Raw genomic sequence first — 27,027 nt, forward strand, 5'->3', positions numbered from 1 at the left:
GGCGGAACTTATGTGCAAAAACGATGACTGAGATTAATATAGAATTGCAAAATGTCTTATGTCTACATAGTAAATGCAATATAACTCATCTGTTATGGTATGATTAACCTTAACTTAGTGCATTTTCTCCCAAATTCAAAAGCTCCTTGACTGGAGAGCTATTGGCCAGTGTAACAACTCATTTGAAAGCTAAGACCAACAAAACTGATCAAAATGGACTTTTTTTTTTCTTGCGTGTTTGCCGTTGACACTTTTTTTTTAAATACCTTTTTACCCATGGCTTTTGTAGCACTTTTTTTGCTTCTACATTGTGGCTTTTTTGTTCCTTTTTGTCACACATTTTTTCATCGCTTTTTTTTTGGTCATTTTTTGTTGCTATTTTTCTTTATCACGTTTTTGTCACTTTTTTGTCCGTTTTTGTGTATTTTTGCTGCGCTCGTTTTAGTCTCGTGTTTGTCGCCATTTTGATGCTTTTTTTTTCCCCCAAGAAGCTTAAATGTGCTCGGTTCCGGTGGGGGTTAAGAGGTTACTTATGTGTACCCTTTTGATCGTTAATTGATTATTGGCACCGCAGCTACATCAGTCTGCCGCACGAGGGCGCTATTTCCTCGCCGTGTTTTTCATTTTTGTTGGCCCCGTTGCTAGGAGACCAGTTGGCTGATGGCCGAAGTTGCGCGCCCGTGTTATTGTTGCTATATTTGCACGAAACTAAATAATTAAGGCAGTAAAATGTCGGACACAGATTTAGGCAACGAGGACGAAAACCCGAAAGGCGTTTTATACACTCTGGTGTCGGATGGAGACTGGCTGTTCCGCAAGGGCGAGTTTAAGAAAGCCATAGAGAGCTACACGAAGGTAACTCGCAAACGTGAATGAACAGAAATACATTGTGTGCAGTGTCTTGTGTTGCAAAACCGGTTGTCTTTTTTTTTTTTTTTTAATAGACGCTGTCTATAAGGCCAGAGGACAGGAGTTGCTATGTTGGTCTGTCTAAATGTTACTTATCGATGGGCAACCCTGAAACGGCTTTGAAGGAGGCCGAGAACTCTCTAAAGGGAGACAAGTCATATTTTGAGGTATAGTATGAATGAGCTGTGTTGCTAAGTAACGGAGAGCTGGTTATTCGAGTAACACAGATCAACTCAAAAAAACAAAACAGGTATCTACATGCTGATTTTTTCTTCTTCTTTGGTTTACTTCTAATAATGCTACAGTTTTATTGGAAGCTGCAAAGGTGCATTCACAAACTAGGATTTTTGTCCTGTATCAATTTTTTTTAAAGTTCTCTTATCAACACTCTACTCTACTACTCAACTAATTCTTTAATCAGAATTAAAACTTGAATGCACCATGACCGTATTAAATCTAAATCAAGAGAACCAGACAACATTTTGGAATATAATTACAACTGGCATGCTATCAATTTAATAATCCCACACAGTTTTTAATTATTGTGTGTCCCCCTTGGTTCAGCAGCAAAGTTCGTAATAAACAACTCATTTACCAGTGCACCTTTGGCAGGGACTATACCAGAAAGCAGAGGCACTGTATTACATGGGAGAGTTTGAATTCGCCAAAGTGTGCTACCACAGAGGGTTGAAGATTCGACCTGAGATTCAGAAGTTTAGAGTAGGCATCCAAAAAGCACAGGAGGCCATAGAAAACGCTACTGGAAGTAAGACTTTTTTTTATTGACCCAAATCTAATGTTGGCCTTACTCTCGATGCAGTAACTTTGACTGGTGTAATTGTTCAGGTTCTTCTTCTGTGAAACTTGAAAACAAAGGAGATCTCAGCTTTTTCCAAAAAGATGATGAGGTGAGAGACAGTCCTATGAAAGTGGAGGAATCATGCAGATCTACAGAGCAATATAAATATGCTTATCCTTATGATTGTGACACAGGTGAGAAGAAAATATCCAGCAACGGCAATCCAACAAATGATGGTAGAAAAGAAATCACAAACGACTCCCAAAAGACCCGAAAGCAAGAAAAAAGAGAAACGGGTTTTGGGAGAGTTTTATCATGATAAAAAGTATCTGGAGGATCTGTTAAAAGATAAAGGTGATTTCTTATTGTACATTCTCATGAGAGAATCACTGCCTATACATGCCTTTCAGTCATGTGACTTTTGTTGTTATGGTGGCCATTTTGAATACCGAAGTAGAACTATACTACAACTTGTAACAATAGCTCTTTTCAGGATATAAAAGAAAGACAGCTGATTGACAGTGTGTCAGTGTTTAAGATATTAGCATGCTACCGGTTAGCATTTAGCTTCAACAGCTCAACTCCGACCTCTCCAACAGAAAGCCCTGAACCACACTCCAAACATCTAGCTTTGGCTACAACATGTGACAGAGGTCAGAGCTGAGCTGTTAAAGTAGTATTTCCTCATTGTTCATAGATGTGAGCCACACATGTGTTTATTGTGTTGACAGTTGCTAACCGGTAGCATGCTAACGTCTTGAGCAGCTTAAACACTAACTCAGACTGAGACTCTGTTGACATGCTATGTCTGTGCCTCATTTGGTTATATCACATAAACATGTTATCTTATTGAGCAATGATTACAAGTACATAAAAATGCCACTGTCAATCAGTTGTCTTTCATTTTCATCCTCAGTAGAGATATTGTTACATGTTGTAGTACTGCATAATGCTACTTCAGTATTCAAAATGGCCGCCGGAACTATGTGTGATGTCATCGGAAACGCATGTATATGGTTTAAACAAACATTTTTCAATTGATTTGCAGATGTGGGTAAAGTTATCACAAAGAAAGGAGAGAGTCTGCATAACATAGTCAAAGGCTCCCTAAGTTATATCGAGACGTGCACCGAGTTTAGGAACAACGAGAAACCCATCGTGGTGCAAAAGGCCGGCACGTCCAGCCACAAAGAGACCCGGCCCAAGTCCAGCTCCAGCTCAGAGCGTATGCAGTTTTTCGTAAAGCGGCTGGATGAAATTGAATCAGGTGAATGGTTCTTATTTGATGAAAATAAAATAATTGTATAGGGACATTTTCGTAGGATTTTAAAGTCATACAGCAAAACATTTGATTTAGAAAATATATGTGTTTTTTTTTGTTGATGAAAAATATGTGACTTTACTGTAGCGTTGCCTCTCTTTGCAACATTGCAAAAAGGTGTTGCTGCTTTGCTTTGTTCAGGAAGCCAAGACAAACATTATTTTAACACATTACGCCCTCCTTAAAAATATATTGAATCTATAATCCATTGCAAGAAGAGTGTAAATCTTTTTTTGTTTCTTGCTATATAGATATAAGACAATACTTTAGCTTGTGTTGCCATAATTTAGATAGCAGCTAATTTACATCTTTTATTTATCTTTTCCCCAGAATTGTTGTGTGGCAACGCAAAAGCTAGTCTAAAAAAGGCCGAAGAAGTCATGAAAACTGTACAGACGTGGTCACCAAAAGACATGCCGGATAAAAGTGAGTGTTTAGAAATGCTTCACAGATGTATTGGAAACGCCCACTTCGAACTCGGCGACACGGACAAAGCACTGGACCATTATCGCAAAGATCTGGAGTTGGCAGAGCAATGGTGAGACAGGACGGCGTGTTGCGTTGCAAAATATAGAACGTGCCTATTGGTTTTTTTTTGTGTCAACAGTAAACTTCATGAGGACCGGTCAAGAGCATTGGACAGCATGGGCCGCGTGCACGCTCAGATGGGACGGTTTGAACAGGCCATTGAGTGGTGGGTCAATGAGTAACTGACACATTTTCCCCAAAGTTGTGATAAGGGCACCTCCATAGCAGCTGTTGGTGTATGTAAGCTCAGAGCTGTGGTTCTCAAACTTTTCACACCAAGTACCACCTTATAGTGTTTAACCTTACAAGTACTAACAGGCCAAGAAATGGGTGCAAATCATGTTAAAGGGACTATACGGAGTTTAATAATGTTAAAATGATGTATTTTCCTCCTCATATATGTTCCAGCAATGTCCTAATGTGTAGAATGAGCTCAGACCTATTCACCACATCTGCCTCTAAAATCCTGCACTGTCACTCAAAAAGTTGTGCAGTTACGTGTAAGAGCTGAGGTGGCAGTAGTGAGTACAAAATGACAACTTCCATCTAGTAACTTTAACTTGCTTAAAATCGAAAGTGAACAATTTTCTTGGGGAAGGTCTCCCCCCGATCCCTGTATTTAATACAAAAGCAATATGGCGACAATTTCAAACAAATTTGGATATTAAATTAATCGATTTACCTAATAGAGGTCTATAGAAATATGTAGGTTATACTATGACAGCTCTTTAAGACTTTCATTTGACTTGAAACAGGAGTAGGTCATTTTTAACCATGTATAATCATGTGTTTTATGAAATTGTAGAATGTTAATTGTAGTGTAGAATGAGCTATTCTCCACAACTGCCTCTAAAATCCTGCACTGTCACTCAAAAAGTTGTTGCACGAGCTTAATATAGAAGGCGCAGTTACATGTATGACCAGAGGTGGCAGTAGTGAGTATAAAATGGCCAACTTGCATCTAACCCCTTTTAAAAAGTTTATCGAAAATAAACCTGTGTTATATTTTCGCTATACAGCCCTGCTCTATTGTGGTTTTACTTCTAGTATATTTAGCTCTTTCTCTCCTCGTAGTCAGGAGAAGAGGATTCCCCTGGTCCATGATGCTGTGGAGAGGGCATGGATGTTTTATGAGCTCGGCCGATGGCATTTGAAGCTGAACCGATTTGAAGAAGCCCGAAAATACGGCCTCCGTTCGGTCGCTGCTGCAGATGATACTGGAGATGTCAAATGGCAGATGAATTCCAATGTTTTACTCGCACAATCTGAATGTAATTTATTTCATAGTGTTATTGATGAAGATTCTGGTCATTTAAACACATCCTGACCCTTTTCTTTTTTTTTTTTGATTGCAGTGAAACTTGGAAACTATGAATCCTCTATCTCCCATTTTGAAATAGCCCTAAGCCATGCCAAGCACCAGGATGATGACACAGCTACAAATGCGATCCAAGAGGTACATGCCCAATGTGTTGTGCAGTCCCAGTCAAATTTCAATCTATTAACAAATAAATGTTTTTAATTAGTTTCCCCTTTTGTTTTATAGGCTCTGGATGAAGCAAAACGACACCTACCACAAAATAAGGATGTTCAAGATAATGCATAGTAGTTAGTTTGCCGATAAAACTACTAAACATTATGCGAAAATAAACAAGCAGAAGCAGACTGTGTTTTTTTTTTCAAAGAGCACGTCTTTAGATTTTATGTGGGGGTCAGTTGGAAAATATTATGAAACTTGCAAATTTACCAAAAATCAGTTTGAAGTTTTTTTTTAACATGCAAAACATGCTGCCGTTTTGCCTTTTGCTTTTAGGATTGCCATAGGCCTACACTGCTGGGTATTTCCTCTTCCCTTTATAGCTATCTTTACCAGGAAGGCTGAATGGCTGATATGTTATTATGAGAACTTCTCATTTCATATACAGTGGTCTTCTTAATGAGCATCATACACTGCTTACATAAGTTGATTGTAAAAGAAAATCCCAGAGCTGCCCCAGGAAAAAAACTGACTGAATGAACTACTGAATTACTATAAATGAGCAAAAATATATTGCTGATGGCACTTTGTAAGTTACAAAATCCAACCAATTGTGGCGTTAGCGTGAGGTAGTAGCTTGGATGTTGGTTGGTGGATTTGTTTCAAACTTTGTTAAAATAACCTGACATTTTTAATTTGGTATTCCTCACTTTACACTGTGCTGCTTCAAAACCACGAAACCATAAAAATGTTATATAAGTAGTGGTAAATATTGTCGACTGCAAGATCTTTCAACCAATTTGCATAATACTGCTACTGCTCCTACACTCTGTCACTGCATCGAGCAGATCAGTTTGTGGATGCAAAACGACTTTCTCCAACTAAATTCAGACACAACTGCGATCATTGTTTTTGGCCCACAGACACAAAGACAAAGTGTTATCAGTCACCTTGAGTCTCTCTCTCTAAATCTAAAAAATCTGGTTCGGAATCTAGGAGAAATCATGGACTCAGACCTGAACTTAAACAGCCACATCAAAGCAATAACATCAGCAGCTTTTTACCATCTGAAAAACAGATCAGAGGAATAGTGTCAAAACCGGACTTAGAGAGACTTATCCATGCGTTTGTCTCCAGCAGGTTAGACGACTTTAACAACCTGCTCACTGTAAGAGCTGCAGTACATCCGGAACGCTGCTGCTCGAGTCCTGACAAGAACCAGGAAATACGACCATATTAGTCCAGTGCTCCGGTCTCTGCACTGGCTTCCTGTCACTCAGAGAATAGACTTTAAAACAGCTCTGCTTGTTTACAAGTCTTTTCATGGTTTAGCGCCAAAGTACATCTCTGACATGTTAGAGCCGTATGAACCATCTCGGGCCCTGAGAACTTCAGGGATGGGTCTCCTGGTGGTTCCCAGAGTCAATAATAAACACGGTGAGGCTGCGTTTCAGTGTCAAATCTGGAACAGTCTTCACGAGGATGTGAGACAGGCCTCAACTCTGACAATGTTCAAATCCAGGATGAAAACAGTTCTTTTTGCCCATGCATATGACTGAAAGTATTTTATCTGCACTCTTGCCTTTTACTGTAATTGATCAATTTCTTGTTGATGTTTTTATTGATTTGATCTGTTTTCTTGTCATTTTCTTTTCAATTGTGAAGCACTTTAAATTGCTGGGTTGCAGGTGACATCACAGCATTCTAAAGGCCTATAACTATTATATAGAGGAAAAATTATTTTGTTTTTGAGGAAATTTTTGGTCTGAGATCATGGACCCAGTGACTGATATTAATGATCATTTTTAAAAATTCATATATTTTCTTTTTAGCTACGACTTGTGAAAGTGTAATGCTGTTAATAGGAAAAACTGTCTCCTGCCCCCCGCTGGGTCCTATGACATCATCATATTCTCGCCACCAATAGGTAGCGTTCACGTGACATTGAGGTGGAGGGCAACTGACAGTAACTATGGTAATTGTGGTAACTGACAAAATGCAAGTTTACGTCTTTGTTTTTTGGCTCATATCTCAGTCATTACTGGAGGAATCCACATGAAACAAAAGCTGTCACAAAGTTCATTATCTCCTCTGTCAGCACATATGAACTAGGCAAGGCAAGGCAAGGCAAGTTTATTTGTAGAGCACAATTCATACACAAGGCAATTCAAAGTGCTTCACAGTTGAAAACAAATAGAATCAATAAAAACATCAACACAAAATTAATCATTTAATTAATTTTAATTAATCAATCATTTAATTAATCAACTAATGTCCAATTATTTTCTCCGTGCTGACACTGAGTGAATGCACTCACGAACGATCAAATATTGATGAGGAAAAACATTTGTCAATTTTTGTTTTGGAGATTTCTTCCAAAAACTGCATTTCTCCCATAGAGCTGTATTGGCCCTGCCCTCCATCTGACATTATGACATCATCACGTTCTAAATCGTGAACGCCACCTATTCCCTTGTGTATGAATTGTGCTGTAATAGATCCATGATTGTGCTCTACAAATGAACTTGCCTTGCCTTGCTTCATCCCAATATTGTCACAGGTACCAAATAATTTCCTACACCTACAGGTTGCAGTGAACTTTGCACCCCCAGCGTAAACCGGGACGTCGCCGCTCTCCTGTCTCTGATTGGGCGTGTCCGTGCGCCCCGCCTACTTTCGCGCTTCCCTTTAGGTTTCCCTTTTTTTCTTGAGGAGAGAAGCGTGTAGCGTGCTCCCTGGATCTGCCTTGTCATTGCACGCACAGAGGGCGAAACGCGTGGTCAGCAGCAGCAGCAGCACCGCTACACAACTGGTAAGCCTCTAGCACAATTTATCAGGCAACAATGGCCTGTTCCAAACCCATCTCTAAACCTGTTGTTTCGCACGAGCACAAAGCTAGCAGGCGCTTTGCTCGCTGCAGTCTCCAGTGCGATGCTTAAAACGTGGCATGTGCGCTGATGCTAAGTGCAATCTGGTGTGTTTTGTTTGATGTGCCACTCCCCGCTTGGCAGCCTTGGCAAAAAACTCTCCAAATTATGGCTGATTAAAATATTTTTTCTCATGTATCAAGTATTCAGGTTAGCGTGGTGCCTAAGGATTAATACGGGTAACTTTATTTTGCGTCGTTTTTGTTTAAACGCAGCAGTAAATAGGACGGTATTAATCGTGTAAGAATAAATATAATAATGAGTATTTTGAGTTGTAGGTAATCTGTTCAATCTGTGTACTCGTTACGTCGCTGTTTATAGCTTCCTCTATGTCCCATGACACACTTTTGGTTTCGTGTTTTGTACAAAGTAATTGCGACAGATGTAGATGGTTGAATATATTGCCACACGGTGGGGGTACAGTCCCTTCTTTGAATCAATTACTTTCCCCTGATGGCCCCATTTTAGCTGCCCTTTGTCTGCAGATTACCCACAATGCCAGTGTCCCCTTTGGCGTTTTTTCGCCCATATTTTGCCCTCATTTGGCACATTTGACCAAATTGACTATCTAGAATTCCCAAATATCTGAAGGTCATTGTCAATAATTTACAACAAGACCACATGCAAATATTAACTGTGTATGATTACAGAGGAGCAGTCTGACACTTTGCATCTGATAACTAAGTACCACATTTACATGTTGACTTCCCCTTTTTCATGAAAGCTGATACTTTAGGAAGTCAAGCTTATTATGTTCTTTTACATGTTTGTATCTAAACAATAGAACTAGATTGCCACAATCATTCTTGCATTTATAGAGGAAATATATCATGTTTTCAATATTTTTTAAGGTGAAAAATAAACCAATTGGCCACATTTTTGCATTTAATTGGAACTGCACAACAACCAGAATATCTACCACTAACCCAACTCCTATAAGAGGAGACGCAGACAGAATTTGTGTTTTGAAATCTTTCGGGGTCAATAGGGGAAACTCTACTGCATTATTCAATCAGCATATCACATGTTTCCATTATTTTGCAACTTCAGATCTAAATCTGGTCTTCCTCTCTCTATTTGAGATGTGTTAAAGTAGTACTTTTAAATATTATTCCTGTAATGGGAGCAACACGAGACCATATTGGCCTGAGCAGTCTGCATACTTTTCTTTTTTACAATAATTTATCTGAAAATGTTTTAATTCTAGACAGACGTAGGTTCAATATGTGCACACGTCTGAGGACAATGTTGCATGTCGTGTGCATTACTTTGCAGCCAAAGTGTGATTTGTCAGTTTTCAAGGTCAAAACTTGGCTGGACAGTTTTCCCCAAATGAGCCAAATAAATGGTGATTTGTTGGACTTTCAGAATCGTTCAAAAGATGGCACTCTTCCAAAAATGTTGAAACTTAGAGAGACTAGATGCAAGTTGGTCATTTTATGCTCACTACTGCCACCTCAGGTCTTACACATAACTACAGTCCCTATATTAAAGGAACAGGCCACCGTTTTTATAGGGCTGCGCTGCTCGATTATGTAAAAAATAATAATCACGATTGTTTTAGTAATAATTGAAATCACGATTATTCAAATTATTACAATTATTTGTTGCCTTTAAAAAATCTTTATTTTATTTATTCATTTTTATTATTATTTTAAAAAACAACTGCGGACTACATTTTCTTTGGACAATAAAAACATTTTTTTAATATGCTCACGTTTCTAAACTAATCCTATAGGGATACCTGCCCCCTGCTGGTCAGCCCTCACACTTGTCCAACAGAGCTATGCGGCCTGATGACATCATCACACAGCGCTAATGTTTTTATGTCAAACCAAAGCATGAGCCTTTAGCTCGTGAAATACGAAGGGAACAAACAATCATCTCAGCAGCATGAAATAACAAGAGATTGTTTGAGCTCCGTTGAGATCTGCTCCTGAAGAAGAGTTATAGACTTTTCTACTAAACAAAACCAGTGTCTGGGCAAAGGATGTCGAGGCTTGTTCTCGATTATGCTATTTTTGTGATCGTCTCGTGTAACCGAAATCGTAATCGAATTTCGATTAATTGCACAGCCCTACGTTTTTACATACTGAGATATGTTCTTACATGAGCTTAGACGAGTTGATACGTACCTGTCTGGTCTTTGTGTGTGCCCTCAGTCACGCACAAAGACCAAAGATGATGTTAGCATTTGGCCTCTCCCAGCATATTCCTATAGCTCCAAACAGGGGTGAAGTTGGAAGCGACCACGCTCTTCCACAGGCACGCACACAGACCAGACAAGTACAAATCAACTCGTCTAAGGCCTGTTCCTTTAAGCTTGTGCACTTCGCACCAAGATGAACACCTTTTTGAGTGACGGTGCAGGATTTTAGAGGCAGTTGTGTTGAACAGGTCTGGGCTCATTCTACACATTAGGACATGGCTGGAACATATAGGGGGAGGTTTAACATATTTAAACTCCATAGAGTCCCTTATTAAATTTATGCATTTCCCTATAAAAATCTAAAACTATACCCCTATCATAATGGGGCCTTTTTGTGTGGAGTTTGCATGTCCTGTATGTCCTTCTTAGTCTACTTTGTTTGTTTTTTAGGTTGATGTTGGTGTTTCAAATAGTGCGCTAAAGGCAACATGGATGTAGAACAGAGCGGCGAGATCATTGAAGGATCTGACCCCCCACAGCAAGAAACCGCGATCGAAAAGGAGGTTGTGTCGAAAATGGAATCCCCTGCTGATGTCGAAGAACCAGCCACTACTAACGGAGAACAAGTCAATGGCCTCTCGGAGGTTGAAAACGGGGTTGGTGCGGAGCAAGCCGAGACTCGGGAAGATCCCAAAACGGAGGAAGATGTGCCCAAAGTAGATGAGCCGGAAGAAGTGCCTGCTGCCAGTCCGTCTGATAAGGAAGACTTAGTTGCTTATGCGGGCAAAGAGGCAGACCAGCCTGAACAACACAAGCCAGAAGAGACGCCGGTGATTGAAAATGTTCCTGAACCAGCCGCAGTGCAAGAGCCAGTTGAGACGCCGCCACCACCTAAGGAAGAAAAAGTGGTTGAAAATGTTGAGGTGCCCAGTGCAAATGATGCAGCAGGAGATGCCGAGAAAGCAGGCGAGCCAGAAAAGAAGGAAGAGAGCAAGGTGGAGGAGGCTTTGGCAGCTGGAGGTGAGAAGAAAGAGGATGAAAAACCCACGGATGAAGTCAAAGAGAAACCGGCTGCTGCTGAAGCTGAGGTAACCGCAGCCACAGCGGCAGAAGACGTCAAAACAGAGGTGAAAGAGCAAGAAGATGATCCAACTCCTGCAGCTGGCTCCTTAGCGTTCGCCATTTTGGATCAGGACAAAACCAAAGATGTGTTGAAAACCACTCGCACCCTGGTTGTGCTAAGAGGTCTCCCTGGGAGCGGCAAATCATTCCTCGCCCGTGCCATCGCCGACGCTTACAAAGATCACGGTGCTATTTTAAGTGCGGATGACCACGGGGTGAAGCCGGAAGGGCCCGATGGGTACAAAGCGTTCGATGAGGCGATCGTAGCTAAATGCGGCGCCAGTACGTCTCCGGTGCTGGTTGTGGTGGACGACACGAATCACACCCAGGATCGATTGGCTCATCTGGGGGGAATCGCCAAGCAGCACCAGCTCGTGGCCGTCTTCCTGGAGCCTCGTACGGAGTGGAGCAGGGACGCGGCACAGCTGACCAAAAAGACCAAAAGAGGGCTGGACCAGGCCAAACTGGAGGCCATGAAAAAGCCACATGAAGAAATGTCCATTCCTCTGTACTTTGGGTGGTTTCTGTTCCGCACGGTCCAGGAAAAAGTGGGGGAGATGTCCATGAACTTTCTGAAAACGCTGACTACTTTGGAGAGCTTCAAGAAACACCTAAGTGACTGTAAGTTTTCAAACATGTTAGTTTTTACAATTTTGAAACACTCTTTATTGCATTTAGTCGCAATATCTCTTTGACCATTCGAGTTCTATGTCCCATCTATCTTTTTATTTTTTATTTTTTTTATTTTACAAAGCCTATTTAAGTATTAAAGAACATTTAACTAAAAGTGATGTATCTTATGTGTAGTCAGTGGAAAGGAGGGGGAAGAGGTGGACTTGGAACAATTCTTCAAAGCCAAAGGAATCCTCCACTGCACCACAAAGTTCACCAACTACGGCAAAGCAGAGGGCGCCAAAGAGTACACAGAGAAAAAAGTAAGTTGTCAATAACTAGGGATGTTGAATATTTAGTTTACCGTAAATTCAACTGTAATGTTAATGGTTGGGGAATGTTGCTATAGATCACTTAAGTACAAGCACATGCTGTATGTAATTTTCGAATATAGATTAATTAGAATATTCAGTGTAATCAGTGACATGTCAACTGTAACCAAATCCTTGAGGGAGTCGTGTCAGGAAATCTGAACGCCTATGCAGTGCTGCTCACGGCAGGTGGATCAAACCTGTCGAGCAGTTTTTATTTCTGCAGAATCAATACAACACACCTTTTAATCTCTTGAATCCCGGGCATAAGCTGTTTTCTTTCATACGCCCAGAAAGAAGGGAAGGAAGGCATCGGCCTTAACACCTATGCCAAAAGAAATCTGACAATTTAATGTTAAAGAATGGGCAATAAATCTTTTTTTTGCCCCATTAGACCTGTATTGGAAATGTAGACATTTTAGGAAAAAAAAATAAACCAGTGAGTGCATAAGGTACTTGTTACTGAACGTGAATATGAAAAATGATGATCTAAATTGGTGACGTGTATTTTTGTGGTCCAACCTGATTCAGTTTGCAGTCTTAAAGCTGCACATGGCATAATGTGCAAATACAGCAATTCATGTGCACAGGAGATGTGAGAGGAAGAAAGGATTTGGGGCAGCAGCTGTGGCCAAAAAACATGGCTTTTAATTTTGCATTTAAAAAGCGTTAAAATTTTCTTGGCGCTACCTGTATAATCTGACTTTCACAGCTTGATGACAGAAGGGAATGTGTACACTGGAAAAAATGCCATCTTAATCTTGGCAAAACAGCTTGAAAAGTCCTTGAATGATGAAACAAGCAGCATGTTGCTTAAAAATGACTCGAATGCTTGAAATGAGACAAAACACTCAAAAGCAAAAAATCATTCTTGTCCCGTTGGTCCAAACTTACTCAAAATCAGCACAGATTCCAATAATTCAAGCACCACTAAGTAATTTTTGTCTAAGATTGCTTTCTTTTCGCAGTGTAGTGCGTCATTAGAGCCAGTCGTTCTTACCCTCTTCTCTGCCTCCAGGTTGTGCAGGAGTGGTACAGCTCTGTCTCTGACCTGTCCCTGAGCGCTCTCTTCATCACCCCTCGCACCGTCGGCGCTCGGGTCTCCCTGACCGAGGCCCAGCTGCAGCTCTTTCCAGAAGATGCAGAGAAGGAGGCGGAGCCAGTGGTCCCGGGCGCCGGCGCTCTCCCCCCGGGCAGCCGCGCTCACGTCACTCTGGGCTGCGCCGACGGGGTCCAAGCTGTCCAAACGGGCTACGACCTACTGCAGATCCTGCTGCTGCAGAAAGATGGCCAGCAGGGGGAGGTAGAGGAGATCGACCCGGGCACGCTCACCTACTACGGCGAGGGAAGGTGGTATCTCGCCCTCAAAGAGCCAATGAGCGCCACGGCCTGCTTCTCCAGCTACTACAAACCGAAGGCACCCGGCCCAGCCAAAAAGGAGAAGAAGAAACCAAAATGCACTATCCTTTAAAGCAGGGAACAGCGTAGGTTGAGTCTGTGGAAGCCAAACCATGAAAAACGTGCCTTTGTGTTTGATTTGCACCACAACCTAAGATGCCTTTTCAATCATTTACAGGCTGTTAACATTTCCACCAGTATCCTAGCAAGTGTTGTGAGCTGCTTTATTTTTGTTGTTGTATCTGGTACTATACTTCAACTCTTCATGCATCCCAACTATAGACAACCCCAGACCCCTCCACTTTACAATATAACTCTGTTAGCTTGTAGCATTGATGGTATGCATCACCATTTCAACTTGTACTTCTGCTTAAACGTAGCTCTGTGCATTATACGTTTTGTCTAATGTACGCTAGTGGTCAAAAAAAAAGTTCAGAATGTGTTTTTGTGGCAGCTTAGGAAGTAATTTAATAGTAGCATGTTGGGCCAAAGTTACACGTTAAATGTATAAAACGGAAGGAAAAAAGAGAAAAAAACCTGCGATGTAATTTAGGACCTATTTTGTAAAGTCTTTGCACTGTGCCTAGTTTAAAAAGGGAGATTGTTGATGTCTTTAGCTGCAACAACGGGCACTTATGAAATGCTGTGATTTCGATACATTCAGTGTTTTGCAATGTTTTTGTACTGCTTCAGAAAACTGCACCGTGCGTAGAGTAGGGTTTTTATACTTTCTGAATGCCATTACTCTAATTGTAACTCGTCACTATTTGAAACGAGGAAGTCTTCTCTGTGTAGCTCTTATCAACCACTCTTTGCACTTGTTTTGTACACTTAAAAAAAATAATAATAATAATAAAAGAAATCGCTTTGCTCCACTGACTGTTTATTGCTTCAGCTGCAATTGATCAAAAGGCCCCGTTGACTTCCTGGTTGTCGACACTACAAACTCTTTTATAAGCTTTTAGATTTGGGTAAAGCCAAACTGGACAAAATGTGCTTGGGTTATTTGGAGGTTAAGAGATTGGTAAAACTTATTTAAAGTAAGGCCTTAAATTAAAAAGCATTAAATCAATTTCTTTTTTTACAGCAGACATTTATGAAAAATGCAAGATTATGGCACAAAAGTAATTCCGCTGCAGCTTTGACTGTAATATATGTAGTCACTCCGCACTGCAAAAAGATCTCTAGATTAATTTAAATGACTTGAATTAATATTTTATCCTAATTTGAGTAGTTTTACATGCACTTACAAAAAGCATATCTTTCAGGTATTTTTTTTTTTTCTTTTAAGATCTTTTCTTGTATGTACAAAAATACTTCCATTGGCAGATCATTTTCTTTACCCGCTCAAATCAAGGGAAACTATACTCGGTAAAATTTGACCTGTTTTTTTTATAAGCAACTGTTCTCTGGTCTGGTTACTTTTTCATTTGAGAGTATTTAGAATACAGTTACTTTCCAAATATCAAGGGAATACGTACTCAGTCATTACATTTTAGCTCCATACTGCACAACATTTTTTATTTATTTAACCAGGAAAGTCCCAGTGAGATCTACAACCTCTAACCACTTTTTCAAGGGAGTCCTGGCCAAGAGGCAGCAAACGATACAGAATTAGAAACGCATACACGTTATGAAACAGTTACAATGAAAAAAGGTCGACTCAAGTGCTCTCAGTCTGGACTTAAAAGCGACCTATTTTCCCTTCTAAAATAAAAACAAAGATTTCATACAAACACTGCACATGTGATGTATCTGCTCCTGTGCATTTCCCAAGAGAGTTAAACAGTTCCTCATTAATGGTAAGTGAGTTTATAACAGGTGTTCCAACGATCATAGTCTTCATTGTTGTAATTATATGCCACATGTATACATAAATATATGGCAATCAGTGTGAAAGTATTCTAAAAGTATTCAGAATACAGTACTCTGATTGGACAAAGTAACGGAATACATTACAAAATACATTTTAAGGCAAGTTATTTGTTGTATATTGGCATTTTCTATTCAACTTTTAAACAAATCATTTTACAATTGTCCAGCAGGGGTCGCCATTTACTTAACTCTTAAACCCATTGTCACTGTCAGTTGTTGTACATTTATTTACATATATTAGAAAAGTTAATTAAAAAACAACCTGCGCTAAATATAGATCGTAAAGCCGATGAACTCTCTCCTGAATATGACCCATAAACCTACAAACCTTTGATACCTCCGTGGTCCGCGTCTGGGTAGTTTTTTTGCCATTGGCTGTGCGCGGACAGAGGGTATTTCTTAACCAATCGCACGCGCTCCGACATCAGCCCAGCCTCTCGCCACATCCACCGCCGACACAAAACTCCCGGACACTCCTCGCACCTCTGCTCCTTCCAGCGGCACGAGAAGAGAAGCCCAGCCGAAAAACCCACTCTGTCCTCCGGCCACACACTTCCAGAGCTGCCCGGAAACACCAGCGTGAACCTCGAGGTAAAGAAGAGCGTGATTGTTCATGTGGTGGCCTGAGCTGAGCAACTTTGTAACTAAGTTTGAAAATATAGCACATGATTGTTTAGTTTACTGTCATTTCTTCACGTGCTAGATCTAAAAAAATAAAATAAAATAAAAAAGTATATATTTTATTTTTTTTAAACTATTTTGTTGATCGCGCGAGACGGTTTCTTGTCTGACTGGTTAGTGCTGATGAATGAATGGATACGAGTACTAGGTATGCAGATGCTGACAATATCCTTCTTCTCTCCAGGATACATGAGTAACACTTTCCTTTGAGGCACAAAAAGAAAATAGGCTATTAGGTCAACCTGAACTGCACGTGATTGTTTACCTGTTCCTGGTTTAGTCCTAGTTTTGTTTGGATTATTCGTCCGTTTTAGCCAGGCACAATCCTTGCTTCTCTATGTTTTTTTATACCAATATTTTTTTCAATGAGTGCGTATTTCTGAACCTCTTAATCCCCGCCTGAACCGAGCACATTTTCTCCAGTTTGGCTTTACCCAAATCTACAAAGCTTCTTGGAAAAAAGTGTCAAAATTGCAACACAAATGAGAAAACGCAGCAGAAAAAGCCTCTAAAGACCAACAGAAATGTGACTAAAAGCGATGAAAATGTGGCAAAAAATGTGCCGAAAACACAATAAAAAAAGCAATGGAAAATTAAGCAAGGAACTTTATCTGTTTAGATGAGTTTTGTAGATTTTCGGTAAAGCTGAACTGAACCTTCACCACCGTTTGGAGCTGTAGGAATATACTGGAAGAGGCCAAATGCTAACAACTTTTTTGGTCTTTTTGCGTGACTGAGGGCACGCAGTTCTTCCATACTGAGATATGTTCTTACCTGAGCTTAGACAAGTTGATACGTACCTCTCTGGTCTTTGTGCGTGCCCCCTGGAAGAGTGTGGTACCTTCCAACATCACCCCCGTTTGGAGCCATAGGAATATACTGGGAGAGGCCAAATGCTAACAACATCTTTGGTCGTTTTGCGTGACTGAGGGCACGCACAGAGCCCAGACAGGTACGCATCAACTCGTCTAAGCTCAGGTACGAACATGTGTCAGTATGTAAAAACGGTTCCTTTTAAACTATTTTTCAACCTTTTTTGAGCCAAGGCACATTTTTTTCATTGAAAAATCACGAGGCACACCACCAGCAGTAAATATTTAAAAAATGTAACCGTGTAGCCTAGTCGTTCACATCAACGTGTCTTGAATAGGATCACTGTATAGTCTCATGAGCCACAGTGCCACAGTCACCGCCACCTGCCGCATCCATGCATCACTAATTCTCTTGTCTCAAAGAAATTAGCGACCTAATAAGGACTATTTAATACATGGTTACTCTACTCTAGACAGCACAGACACTCGAACGGCACATTATTTGCGGATAATAATGAATTTGTTTAAAAAAAAAAACAACAAGGTGAAATTGGATAATTTTCCAAGGCACACCAGACAACATCTCACGGCACACTAGTGTGCCACGGCACAGTGGTTGAAAAACACTGCTTTAAAGGGGCTAGATGCAAGTCGGCCATTTTATACTCACTACTGCCACCTCAGGTCATACATGTAACTGCACCTTCTATATTAAGCTCATGCATGACGGCACTTCGGACCCAAAGTAACAACTTTTTGAGTGACAGTGCAGGATTTTAGAGGCAGTTGTGGTGAACAGGTCTGGGCTCATTCTATACATTAGGAGGAAAATGCTTAACTTTAGCATTTTTAAACTAATGGTGATGGGTTCATTTCATGTATTCATTTATTTCTGGCAATGGCACAGAATGTTCAAGTTAGAAAAAATATACTTTAGTCATATGGTGCAAAAAGGAATATACAGTATGTAAAGATGATGATCCAACTCCCAATGCTTGTCTAAATTTCCAGCCAATTTGTTTCATCAGAAATATAGTAAATTCATTCAACATCAGCCTTTTGGACATCAAGAGACAATTCCTCCCCAAATACTCATCTGTAAACCGCCTCAACCAATTTTAATGAGTGTCTTACTCCAGATTGCGAAAGGACTAAAGCAAGTCCAAACCAGGATAACCCTAGGACTTGTCAGATCACCGTTAAGATGCAAAGAGCTCCAGGAGCAGGGCTTTAAACCACGGGTTGCAGATGCTGTTTGCCTGAAGCCATCCATCATATCCCGTTTCCAAATGTTGTGTAATTTGTGCCGGGATGACATTTAATACCTATTACAAGTTTTTGACACAGAGAAACAGGATGACAAATCATAGACAGTGTAGTCGTGAAAAGCCATGAAAAAGTGTGTTCTCTAATATCATTTCAAGTGGAGTATTGGATGTGACTCAGGGACGTAGGGATCAATATCAAGGAGGTTCCAAGACAGTCCAATTAATTGAACTAAGAAATGGCTTGGGTCAGTTTGGAGCAAGGACCAAAGGCTATTTTTAGAATCAGTATCGGGCTTTTAGCTTAATGAAACACAAAAGATTGGACTGAAGGAGAGATTTATTGTTGGTGTTTTGGAAGATAGATGATAGTGGTCCAGTTAGGCTTGTCACGATAACGGAATTTGAAGGTCGATGTATTTAGGCAGGAAAATATTAAGATAAACGATCGTATTGAGGACTGAAAATTCACCAAACCCAAATGAGATTGTTTATCTTTAATTTATTGAACGATAAGTCGATCTAGTCATTATCGTGAAAGGCCAATCTTCTAAATCCTTCAACTGGACTTACTTTGATTATGGTAATAACTCGTCACTAAATAATGGTCCACTTTACTCTGTGGTTATAATAGTTAATGATCACAGCAGAGACGGGCAATGTACTACTGCTCTGAGATTAATCATCGTTTGGAGGATATGCAAAATCACGGTCTTGCATATGCTCTGTTGCCACAAACTAACACTGATGAAGGTTGGGTAAGGCAGGGTAAGGTTATGATGTAGGAAGTGGCATTTCTGCTGTTGCTTTGTTCATTTTAAGCAACATATTTCCCAATCAAGAAGTTGCATGCACTTCTTTTTCACATTTCTCACAAATATATCGTGATTATATTTGTTCGCAAGATCCAAAAAACATTCAGGTATTGGAGGCTTGTCTTTATCGCCCACCCCAAGGTTGCAACAGCAGCAGCAGGGATTATGATGAAAGATATGGTACCGAACTGGCTATATAGCTACATTAAGTAAATTGATTGTCTCTTAATTCATTGTTTGCTTGATGTTCCTGGCTGCTCGTGTAATTTAATGGGGCTGTATGACTAATGAACAAGCAGAAAATAAATTGTCGGGATGTCCCTAACACCACATAGTAACAAATGTGTTGTTCTAAACATGGTTAGTGTTTCAGATTGGTTGAGTCATAAGCTCATGTTTTGGTGGAGGTGGAGTCACTGTTTCATTATATGAATGGTTTTAATAACTATGACTTTATCATGACTGTGACCAAAGACTGACTCAAAAACTAACGTGCCAAGAGAAAGCTGGGCTAGAAACTTAACCAAAAATATTTTTGTAATCAGACAGAGGTTTGAGTACTTTTATATTTGTTGTCTTTATACATTATGTTGTTTGCACTGAGGTTTTGAGTACACAGTTTCACTCCTCTCTATTTAAAGCAATACTAAGTAACTTGTTTACCTTAATAAATCCTTTTCGTAGTCCCTCTGCGGCTAATACAAGTGTTAATGGGAGGATTGGGGGGTTTTTCATCTCCCCCTGGTGTCTCTGGCCAGATAACAACCCTTGCAACTTTCCCTGCTCCGACCCGCAGCCCCAATACACATTAATGGAATCAAGAAGAAGAAGCTAACAGGCTAACGGGCAAAGCTAACTGTGGGCTAGCGCCACTTAAACAGTATTTACAGCCAAGTTTGAGTGAAAGAAGTTGTCTCTATTGTGTAATTGGATGTACAATATTCCTCTCTTCCTTCACCTTTTCTGTCAGTGTAGTATTTACTCTCACGGACAATTAACAAGTTAAAAAATTGCAACTTGCAACTACAACACCTGCAGTTGCGCTCATGGCCTCTAGGGGCAAGAATTCTAGAATAGAATCGACAATAAAGCCAAGTTATTGACCTTTTTGACGTTAAGTTATTGTTAATGTTGTGACTGGGGGCAGTGATAAGATACGAGAATATCTTTACATGATTTTTTCTTCAATAATTTGGGTATTTAAAGGAATAGTCCAGGAGAGGAGAGGAGGTGAGGCTAAATGCTAGCAACATCTTTGGTCTTTTTGCTTGACTGAGCGCACGCAAAAAGACCAGACAGTTACGCATCAACTCGTCTAAGCTCAGGTAAGAACATGTGTCAGTATGCAAAAACTGTGGCCTGTTCCTTTAAAGAAACATCTCTTTATTTGTAAAAAAAAGTAACTGCAAATGCCACGCCTCCATGTACTTTATCGCAATAAACTTTATAGATGCCAGGAACTTTTATTGTCTGCTTCACTTCCTGCACATTCAGACTGTTGCTTTATTGCCACTGTCATTAGGCCAGAAACTATGACACAATTATCACATCTTTATCAACAGCACCTATTAAAATAATTGGACTGGTAATAGACGATGGACTCAAGTTAAGTAGGTCAAGTAAATGGATTATTTTCATTGTACAGTATGTTAGGAGCGAAACTGTAAGATAATCCAGGTGTAAACCTCGTACCTGAGAAAACTTTTTTTGGCTGTTTATTTTTGACAGACCATCATATGGAAGAGAGTCAAGTTATTGCCTTTTCTTTGGATAGTGCAATATTGAAGCTTTGGTTGTGGTCTATCCAAAACTCAATGTACAATATTTATTGCTGAAGGCATTGTAGACATACTATTCTATCCTCAATACTCTCATGCACTTTGATGTTTTCCTAAATTAAGACCCTTTTAGGCATTGAAATAAAAATTTAACTAATAAAAGTATTGCTATGATTAATGCTTGTACACTATGAGAAAGCCCAACACAAATGTCTGACATTCAGAGAAAATAAAGTTATTCTATTCTATCTTAAATTCTCATACAAATTCACAAATTCTCTTTATGTTCATTAGAGGGTGAAAGATTCTGGTTTCTGTGAAGTCTAATGTTATTAATGCCTTGCACTTATTTTAGCTATTGCACAGTGTTGGGTGTGTACTCTCTTTCTTGCCTCTCAATCCAGTTGTATATCTTATACATCTTATCGTATGCCTGTGTCTAATCTCTCCTCTCAGGTCAGTCATGTCGGCCAAAGCCATCTCAGAGCAGACGGGAAAGGACTTTCTCTACAAGTACATCTGCACCTCCGCCGCGGTCCAGAACAGGTTTCGTTTCGCCCAGGTCACGCCTGAGACCGACTTGGATCAACTGGCTCAGGAGCATCCATGGCTGCTGACAGAGGTGAGGGGGCAGGAAGAGCAGAAAGGAGGAAAGCTGATCCATTCATCATGAGGCAGAGTTGTGGGTGGGGCATAAGGCAATTAAGACTGGGCGCTATGAACGTGAGTGTCACATCGAACGGAATGGATGATGTGTCATTCTATAATATCTCCATTGTGTTAAAACTTGGTTTGCTCTTAGTCCTTAAGGGGAATAATAGAGGTTTTCAAAGTCGTCAGTGAGCTTAAAGAAGCTTCTCAATAAGTCCTTAACCCTGTGTCCCATTTGTCCACTTTGAAAATCTCTACCACAACGAAAAGTTCCTGGACGTCGGAAAGCGCACACAAAGTCAGGAGAGGAGTGGTTTTACTACATATGGTTCAAAATGGGAAAAAATGACATAAAATAGTTAGGTCGATAATATACATATACATAAAAAAAAAGTGTATGAAGCCATTAGGGCTGGGACAAAATATAGTTTTGCAATATATCGCAATACTTCCTTGTGATACATAGTTTCCGATCACAGTACTTTTGATACTCAACTCAGAGAAAAACAATATACAAATGTTTTTGACTTGGACTTTTAAAATGCTTCTCTGTCATTTGCACTATTCAGACAGTTTTTTTTTTATCATATCATACTGATTTATATTTAACATACCCGGTATACATTTTAGAAACTCATCTTGCACTTTCTTATTAAAGTGTAATGGGCTTTGGAATGTATTTTTTTGCAGTATGTATCAGGCACTCAGTATCATGATATGTATTGGATCGTGACAAAAGTGTATCGTCCCAGACCTGTGTACTAATCCAGGGGTTGCAGGTCAAGGTCTAGGTCAAGGTTTATTTATATAGCAGATTTCAAATACAATCCACATTGCCCAAAGTGCTGTACAAGTTTCAGACAAGAAAAAAAAAAGGCAATGTACAATGGTACAAATTATAATAAGAAGCTAAAAATTAGAGCAATAATGTGCAGTATTCAGCTCCGCTTGTGTTGAAAGCCAATGTATAAAGGAGCATTTTTAAGAGACAGATCAAATGCTCAAAGGAAGCTCATTCCAAAATTGGGGCCTCGAGCTTCTGGTCTGCGGGTCAGTTCATAAAAAAATATTATTTCAGCATTTTAAGTTGTAAAAAATCACAGTGCACAAAGCTGTATGAGCGGGGGGTTCCAAGGAAGTGACATTTTTTTGTATTTCTTGTCAGTAAATTGCGTTGCATAGTCAGTAGCACGTAATATTGGTGGACTATGTTTGCTAACTGAAGGACTGTTAAATAAATAGAAAGTCCCTCTTGCCTTTCCGCTGTGCTGCTTGAGCCCCATTAGTGACTTTAGCAGTGTCTCGGTTTGCGTGAACAATCTCCTCTTTATGGAGACAATTACTTAGACCGACAGCAGAGTGGTCTCTTGGCGCCTGTTTGCCGTTATAGCTGACTGCACAGCCACTTAGCCATCAAGTCAGTTTGTAGATGTACCTTGAAAGTAAGAAAAGTATGGAAACAGAGATCTAAACCACAAACACCAGAAGGAGCATACCAATACCCCTACTCCGCCGTTCTAGCTAATGTCCGGCTAATTGGGTTATATTCTCCGCAGGGTTGGTCTCCTTGCATCCCGCTCACCAAATCTTTTAATCTGTGAGGTGGGCGCAGGATGCGGAGGGCAGATAGAGCCAGAGATGCGCTGCAGTAGAATTGATTAGAAAATTGCATTAACTTTCACCCTGGGTCCTGTCTTTCCTCCGTGGACTGGCGAGCGCCCAGATACTAATGGCTCCTCTGTCATAAGCCATTCCCTTTATCGGAGCTACACGACAGAGATCCAATACTGGGTCTGCGTCATGGAGAAACGACGAGAGGATCCTGTCTAAATCATGAGCAGTGGTAACACCGAGGACAATTTATGTGGTATTTAGACACTGCACCAAAAAAGTCCTACTGAGATCCTGAATCCCTTAAGGGGGCCCTATTATACATGTTTTGTCATCTGTGAGGCAACCAACTCATTACTTTGCCGGGAACGGGGAATCCCCAGCTCCTTTCCTTAATGTTGATGATGTTTTACTTGTTGCTTTAAAAATGGCATTGTCAATGTCTATCTGATCATTACAAGCTTGTTTTCTATTTTGAGTTTTCAGTTTATTTGATATTTTGACGTAGCAACATATAACCTGAAATGTTTCAATGTAAGGCGTATCCACGATCATTTGTATGAGTCATTTGATAAAAACGGCACCCTCCGCCATATTGGATAATGTTTCTAATGCAAATATAAAAAATATTCAGCAAAAAATCAAACAACCTGAGGCACTCCAAAAGTAGAAATATTAAAAAGCCTTTATTTAAACATGGCTAGATTAGGTAAAATTGCCAACGCGTTTCGGCTCTAGGCCTTCCTCAGGGCAAGCTCGAGATGGCTGCCTCTGTACAGCTAAAAAATATTCAGTTTCAGTTTGACATAAGTAAGTGCTTTATTTGTCTCTGTAGAACTGTACGACGAAATTGTGTTAATGTTTGTCCTGAGTCGCTACGACTGAGCCGCGCTGCCATTTTTGACCAGCATGTTTTTGGAGGTCGAGGAAACCGTATCACCCGGAGGAAATCTGGCTAGCTGCCTTCAGTGCTCCTCGGCTCCTCTGAAACTGTGCTGCGCCTCCTGGGTTTGTCCCTGTTTCAGAGCATGGTGTCCTGCACTGGTCAGCTCCTCTACCTCCTGCTTCCTCTTCCTCTCTGCGCAGCTCCCTCCGCTCTACAACAGTCTTTCACCATCTGAAGAGCGTAGCAGTTCATCTGTTTTATTCTACTATGAACGAACATTAGTCAGAACAATAGCAGGTTAGAGTCTTGTGTTGCTTAACTGCAAGTCTTGCCCGGATACCTTGTTGTTTGTCCCTTTTTGGCTGCAGGTGTGGGGGGCTCTTGGTGCTTCTTCGGTGTTTCAGAAGAAGAAATGTGTATGTCTCAAATGACTTTAGCTCATAACCTATTTATCTTGTCTTTCTCACTTTTTTACTGTCACAGAGAATCAACAGGAATCCCTTCAACTACAGGGTACTGTTCAAAACTGTAGCAATATCGTAAAGCATAAAAATAGCTGTTTTATGAAGTGAATAGCAACTGTGAACATAATGCAATTTAAAAACATTTCTAAAAAGTGCTGGACGTGCTGCCTGCCAAAAAAGCTATTTGGTTTAATCATGCGTTTTCAGACTTTTAGAGATAGATATTGATCACCTGCGTTAACATGGAGCTTAGCTGTTATACATCAGTTTTATTAACCGATATACAACTAAGTTACATTAATCTTTTGGTCAAAAATGCTACTCTTGTGCTGCTGCTCTTGCATTGACGTGTACCAATGTCTTTCTCTCTCCTTCGTCAGAAACTGGTGGTGAAGCCTGATCAGCTGATTAAGCGGCGCGGGAAGCTGGGTCTGGTGGGCGTGAACCTGGACCTGAACGGCGTCAAACAGTGGCTCAAGCCCCGCCTCCAGAAAGAAACCACGGTAACCACGACGCACTCTTCCCCCCATTTTTCATGTCTCCCATAAATGTCTCCAACCCCCTACCCCCTCCTCGTCTGAGTGCGCTCTTTACCAGACACTCCTTCAATCAATATTATCCCAGCTGTAGCTGCCTCCTCCTGCCGTCCTTCGCTTCACCCTATTTGTACCATGTTTTATTGGAGCATTTTGGTCTGTGTATGGACCAAAATAATGATAAAGGGACACTTACCATCATTACGTGTGGTACAAAAAGATATACTTACATTCGACACTGGTTTGTGCTGTTTCGTACCATTGATTTGTCAAGAAGCTGAAATTAAAACTAGTTGTGGTGTGATACGACTTGACAACAGAAGTATTGACTGCAGTGAACTGAAATGCTTAGTATCACCCAAAAGTACCAACCAAGTGGTCTTTACTGTTCGCATACGTCATCTAAATTAAGAATAGGTGGTAGGTTCACGATTTACAATGTGATGTGACAATGTCAGGTAAAGGGCAGGGGCCAATACAACTCTATATACAGACGGCATCTCTGGAATGGCCCATATATGGTCATGTTTCAAAACAGTTTAGGGGAAAACAATTTGGACAAAAATCTAAACTTTCTCTAATTATTCAAAAACTACTTTAACAAATGCTGAATTATGAATATAGTTTTCTACTGAATAAAGATACAAAGACGTGGAGAGGAGCAAAGTGGTTCAACAGGGCAAAATTACATAAATAAAGGAGAATGCTAACATGATGCTAATGCTAACGGCTAGCTAGAGCTAGCTACGACTGCCGTTTTTTCACTTCTGCTGAACAATCTGCTGTGAAAAAATACCCATATAGGCCCGATTTACACTTGACTTTCTTTATGTGTGGTAAATAAGTTCATATTCCACTAGAAAATGGCTAAAAAGAGAGGCCAAAAGATTCTATTTTCCCCCTCGGCGAAGCCACGCCCCTTCTATGACACGATGCCATCTGTATCTATTGCTGCCAACTGCTGACTAATAGTGGGATTTTTAGCTTGTATTAACAATATAAACCTGTGAAATTAATTGTCTAAACAGTCAACGAAGTGTGTTCAGAAATGTGATGACTAATTCAAAATGAGCAACTTGCTGGCCTAATAAATATACATTAAGCCTAATAAATATGCACACAGTAGATCATTATTTCTCACTATGTGCCACGACTCTTCCTTAAAACGCCGTGCAAGCCGCTACCTGGATGGTGCTCCCTTTATCAAACCACTGGGCCAAAGCAAAAGCCTGCTCTTCAGTAAATGTGTGTATCCAGTCAGCATTACCACAGCGCAGAGATCCATCACTGTGCCACTGGGAAAACGCCTCGCTCCATAAAACGCCACTCAAGGAAGAACACAGCTGTTTGTAAGACGGCAGGAGAGAGAGGAGGGTGACGGTTTCACTCTGTGTAATAAAAATAAAGTGAGTCTTTTCATAAGTATCAGGTTGCCGCTGAAACATGAGGTATAGAGTGTCAAATTTCATTTATTATACAGTACCCGTTACCATTTTTCACACAAAGTAATTACAGAAGTTGGTAAATTAAAGGGGAACAAGTGGCTTTGAATAACACTTAAAACACCTCTGTCATTTCCTTCTTGCCTGTATATCAAAAAAACATTTACCAGTCTCCTATTTCTGTTGCAGTCTGTCAATTTATTCATCATTGCTTGGCACAGGCATGAAGACTAACTTAGCTAAATGTACGTGTTTTGCTTGGGAACCTGAAATGCCGCTCATTCTAATTGTTTTGAATGACTCCGGTCTCTTGTGGTTTTAATCAGATTTTGTTTTCTCCTCTCGTTGTTGAGCCTTCACAATAATGGCGTCTCCTCTTTCTACTTCTCTGCTCACTGCTCCAAGTCTCCTGTTCCTTTCTGCCTCGTGGCCTTTAAACAGTGACAGTTTCCCTAAATGAGCTTTGGTCGTGTTTCAGAGAATGGCCCAGAGGGAAACACGACAATTCATACCTTTTTTCCCTCGCACAATTTCTCTCTGTGGAAATGTCAGCCCTTTATATGAAGTGACGCTTGCTATTTCAATCTACTCAGTATTT

At 40.3% G+C, this 27,027-nt stretch overlaps 3 protein-coding genes across 5 annotated transcripts in view; all 3 read left to right on the forward strand.

Annotated features, from left to right (window-relative positions):
- Positions 1-649: 649 nt before the first annotated feature.
- On the forward strand, positions 650-5,212 carry odad4 (outer dynein arm docking complex subunit 4). 3 transcript variants are annotated; one of them, XM_079564481.1, is made up of 11 exons: positions 650-855; positions 945-1,076; positions 1,522-1,675; positions 1,756-1,817; positions 1,903-2,062; positions 2,757-2,975; positions 3,360-3,567; positions 3,637-3,723; positions 4,632-4,828; positions 4,913-5,013; positions 5,104-5,212. In XM_079564481.1, the coding sequence occupies exons 1-11, from the start codon at positions 730-732 to the stop codon at positions 5,161-5,163; spliced, it is 1,506 nt and encodes a 501-aa protein (XP_079420607.1). In that variant the 5' UTR covers positions 650-729; the 3' UTR covers positions 5,164-5,212. The 3 variants fall into 3 exon arrangements, with proteins under 3 accessions (XP_079420607.1, XP_079420608.1, XP_079420609.1); XM_079564482.1 differs by lacking the exon at positions 650-855 and having other exon boundaries at positions 959-1,076; positions 1,477-1,675; XM_079564483.1 differs by lacking the exon at positions 650-855 and having other exon boundaries at positions 967-1,076; positions 1,474-1,675.
- A 2,514-nt stretch (positions 5,213-7,726) lies between these two features.
- On the forward strand, positions 7,727-14,435 carry cnp (2'',3''-cyclic nucleotide 3'' phosphodiesterase). The gene is made up of 4 exons (XM_079564443.1): positions 7,727-7,846; positions 10,561-11,853; positions 12,040-12,167; positions 13,234-14,435. Exons 2-4 carry the CDS (start codon positions 10,599-10,601, stop codon positions 13,684-13,686), a joined length of 1,836 nt encoding a protein of 611 aa, XP_079420569.1. The 5' UTR covers positions 7,727-7,846; positions 10,561-10,598; the 3' UTR covers positions 13,687-14,435.
- Positions 14,436-15,928: 1,493 nt separating this feature from the next.
- aclya (ATP citrate lyase a) overlaps positions 15,929-27,027 on the forward strand; it is a 31,767-nt gene continuing 20,668 nt past the window's right edge. Inside the window, exons 1-3 of the mRNA XM_079564376.1 lie at positions 15,929-16,079; positions 21,296-21,461; positions 24,832-24,954. Of these exons, the coding sequence (XP_079420502.1) occupies positions 21,303-21,461; positions 24,832-24,954 (282 nt within the window). The 5' untranslated portion in view covers positions 15,929-16,079; positions 21,296-21,302. The remainder of the gene's footprint in view (positions 16,080-21,295; positions 21,462-24,831; positions 24,955-27,027) is intronic.

Source organism: Gobius niger (genome assembly GCF_951799975.1).
Source record: "Gobius niger genome assembly, chromosome: 10".
Taxonomy (NCBI): Eukaryota; Metazoa; Chordata; class Actinopteri; order Gobiiformes; family Gobiidae; genus Gobius; species Gobius niger.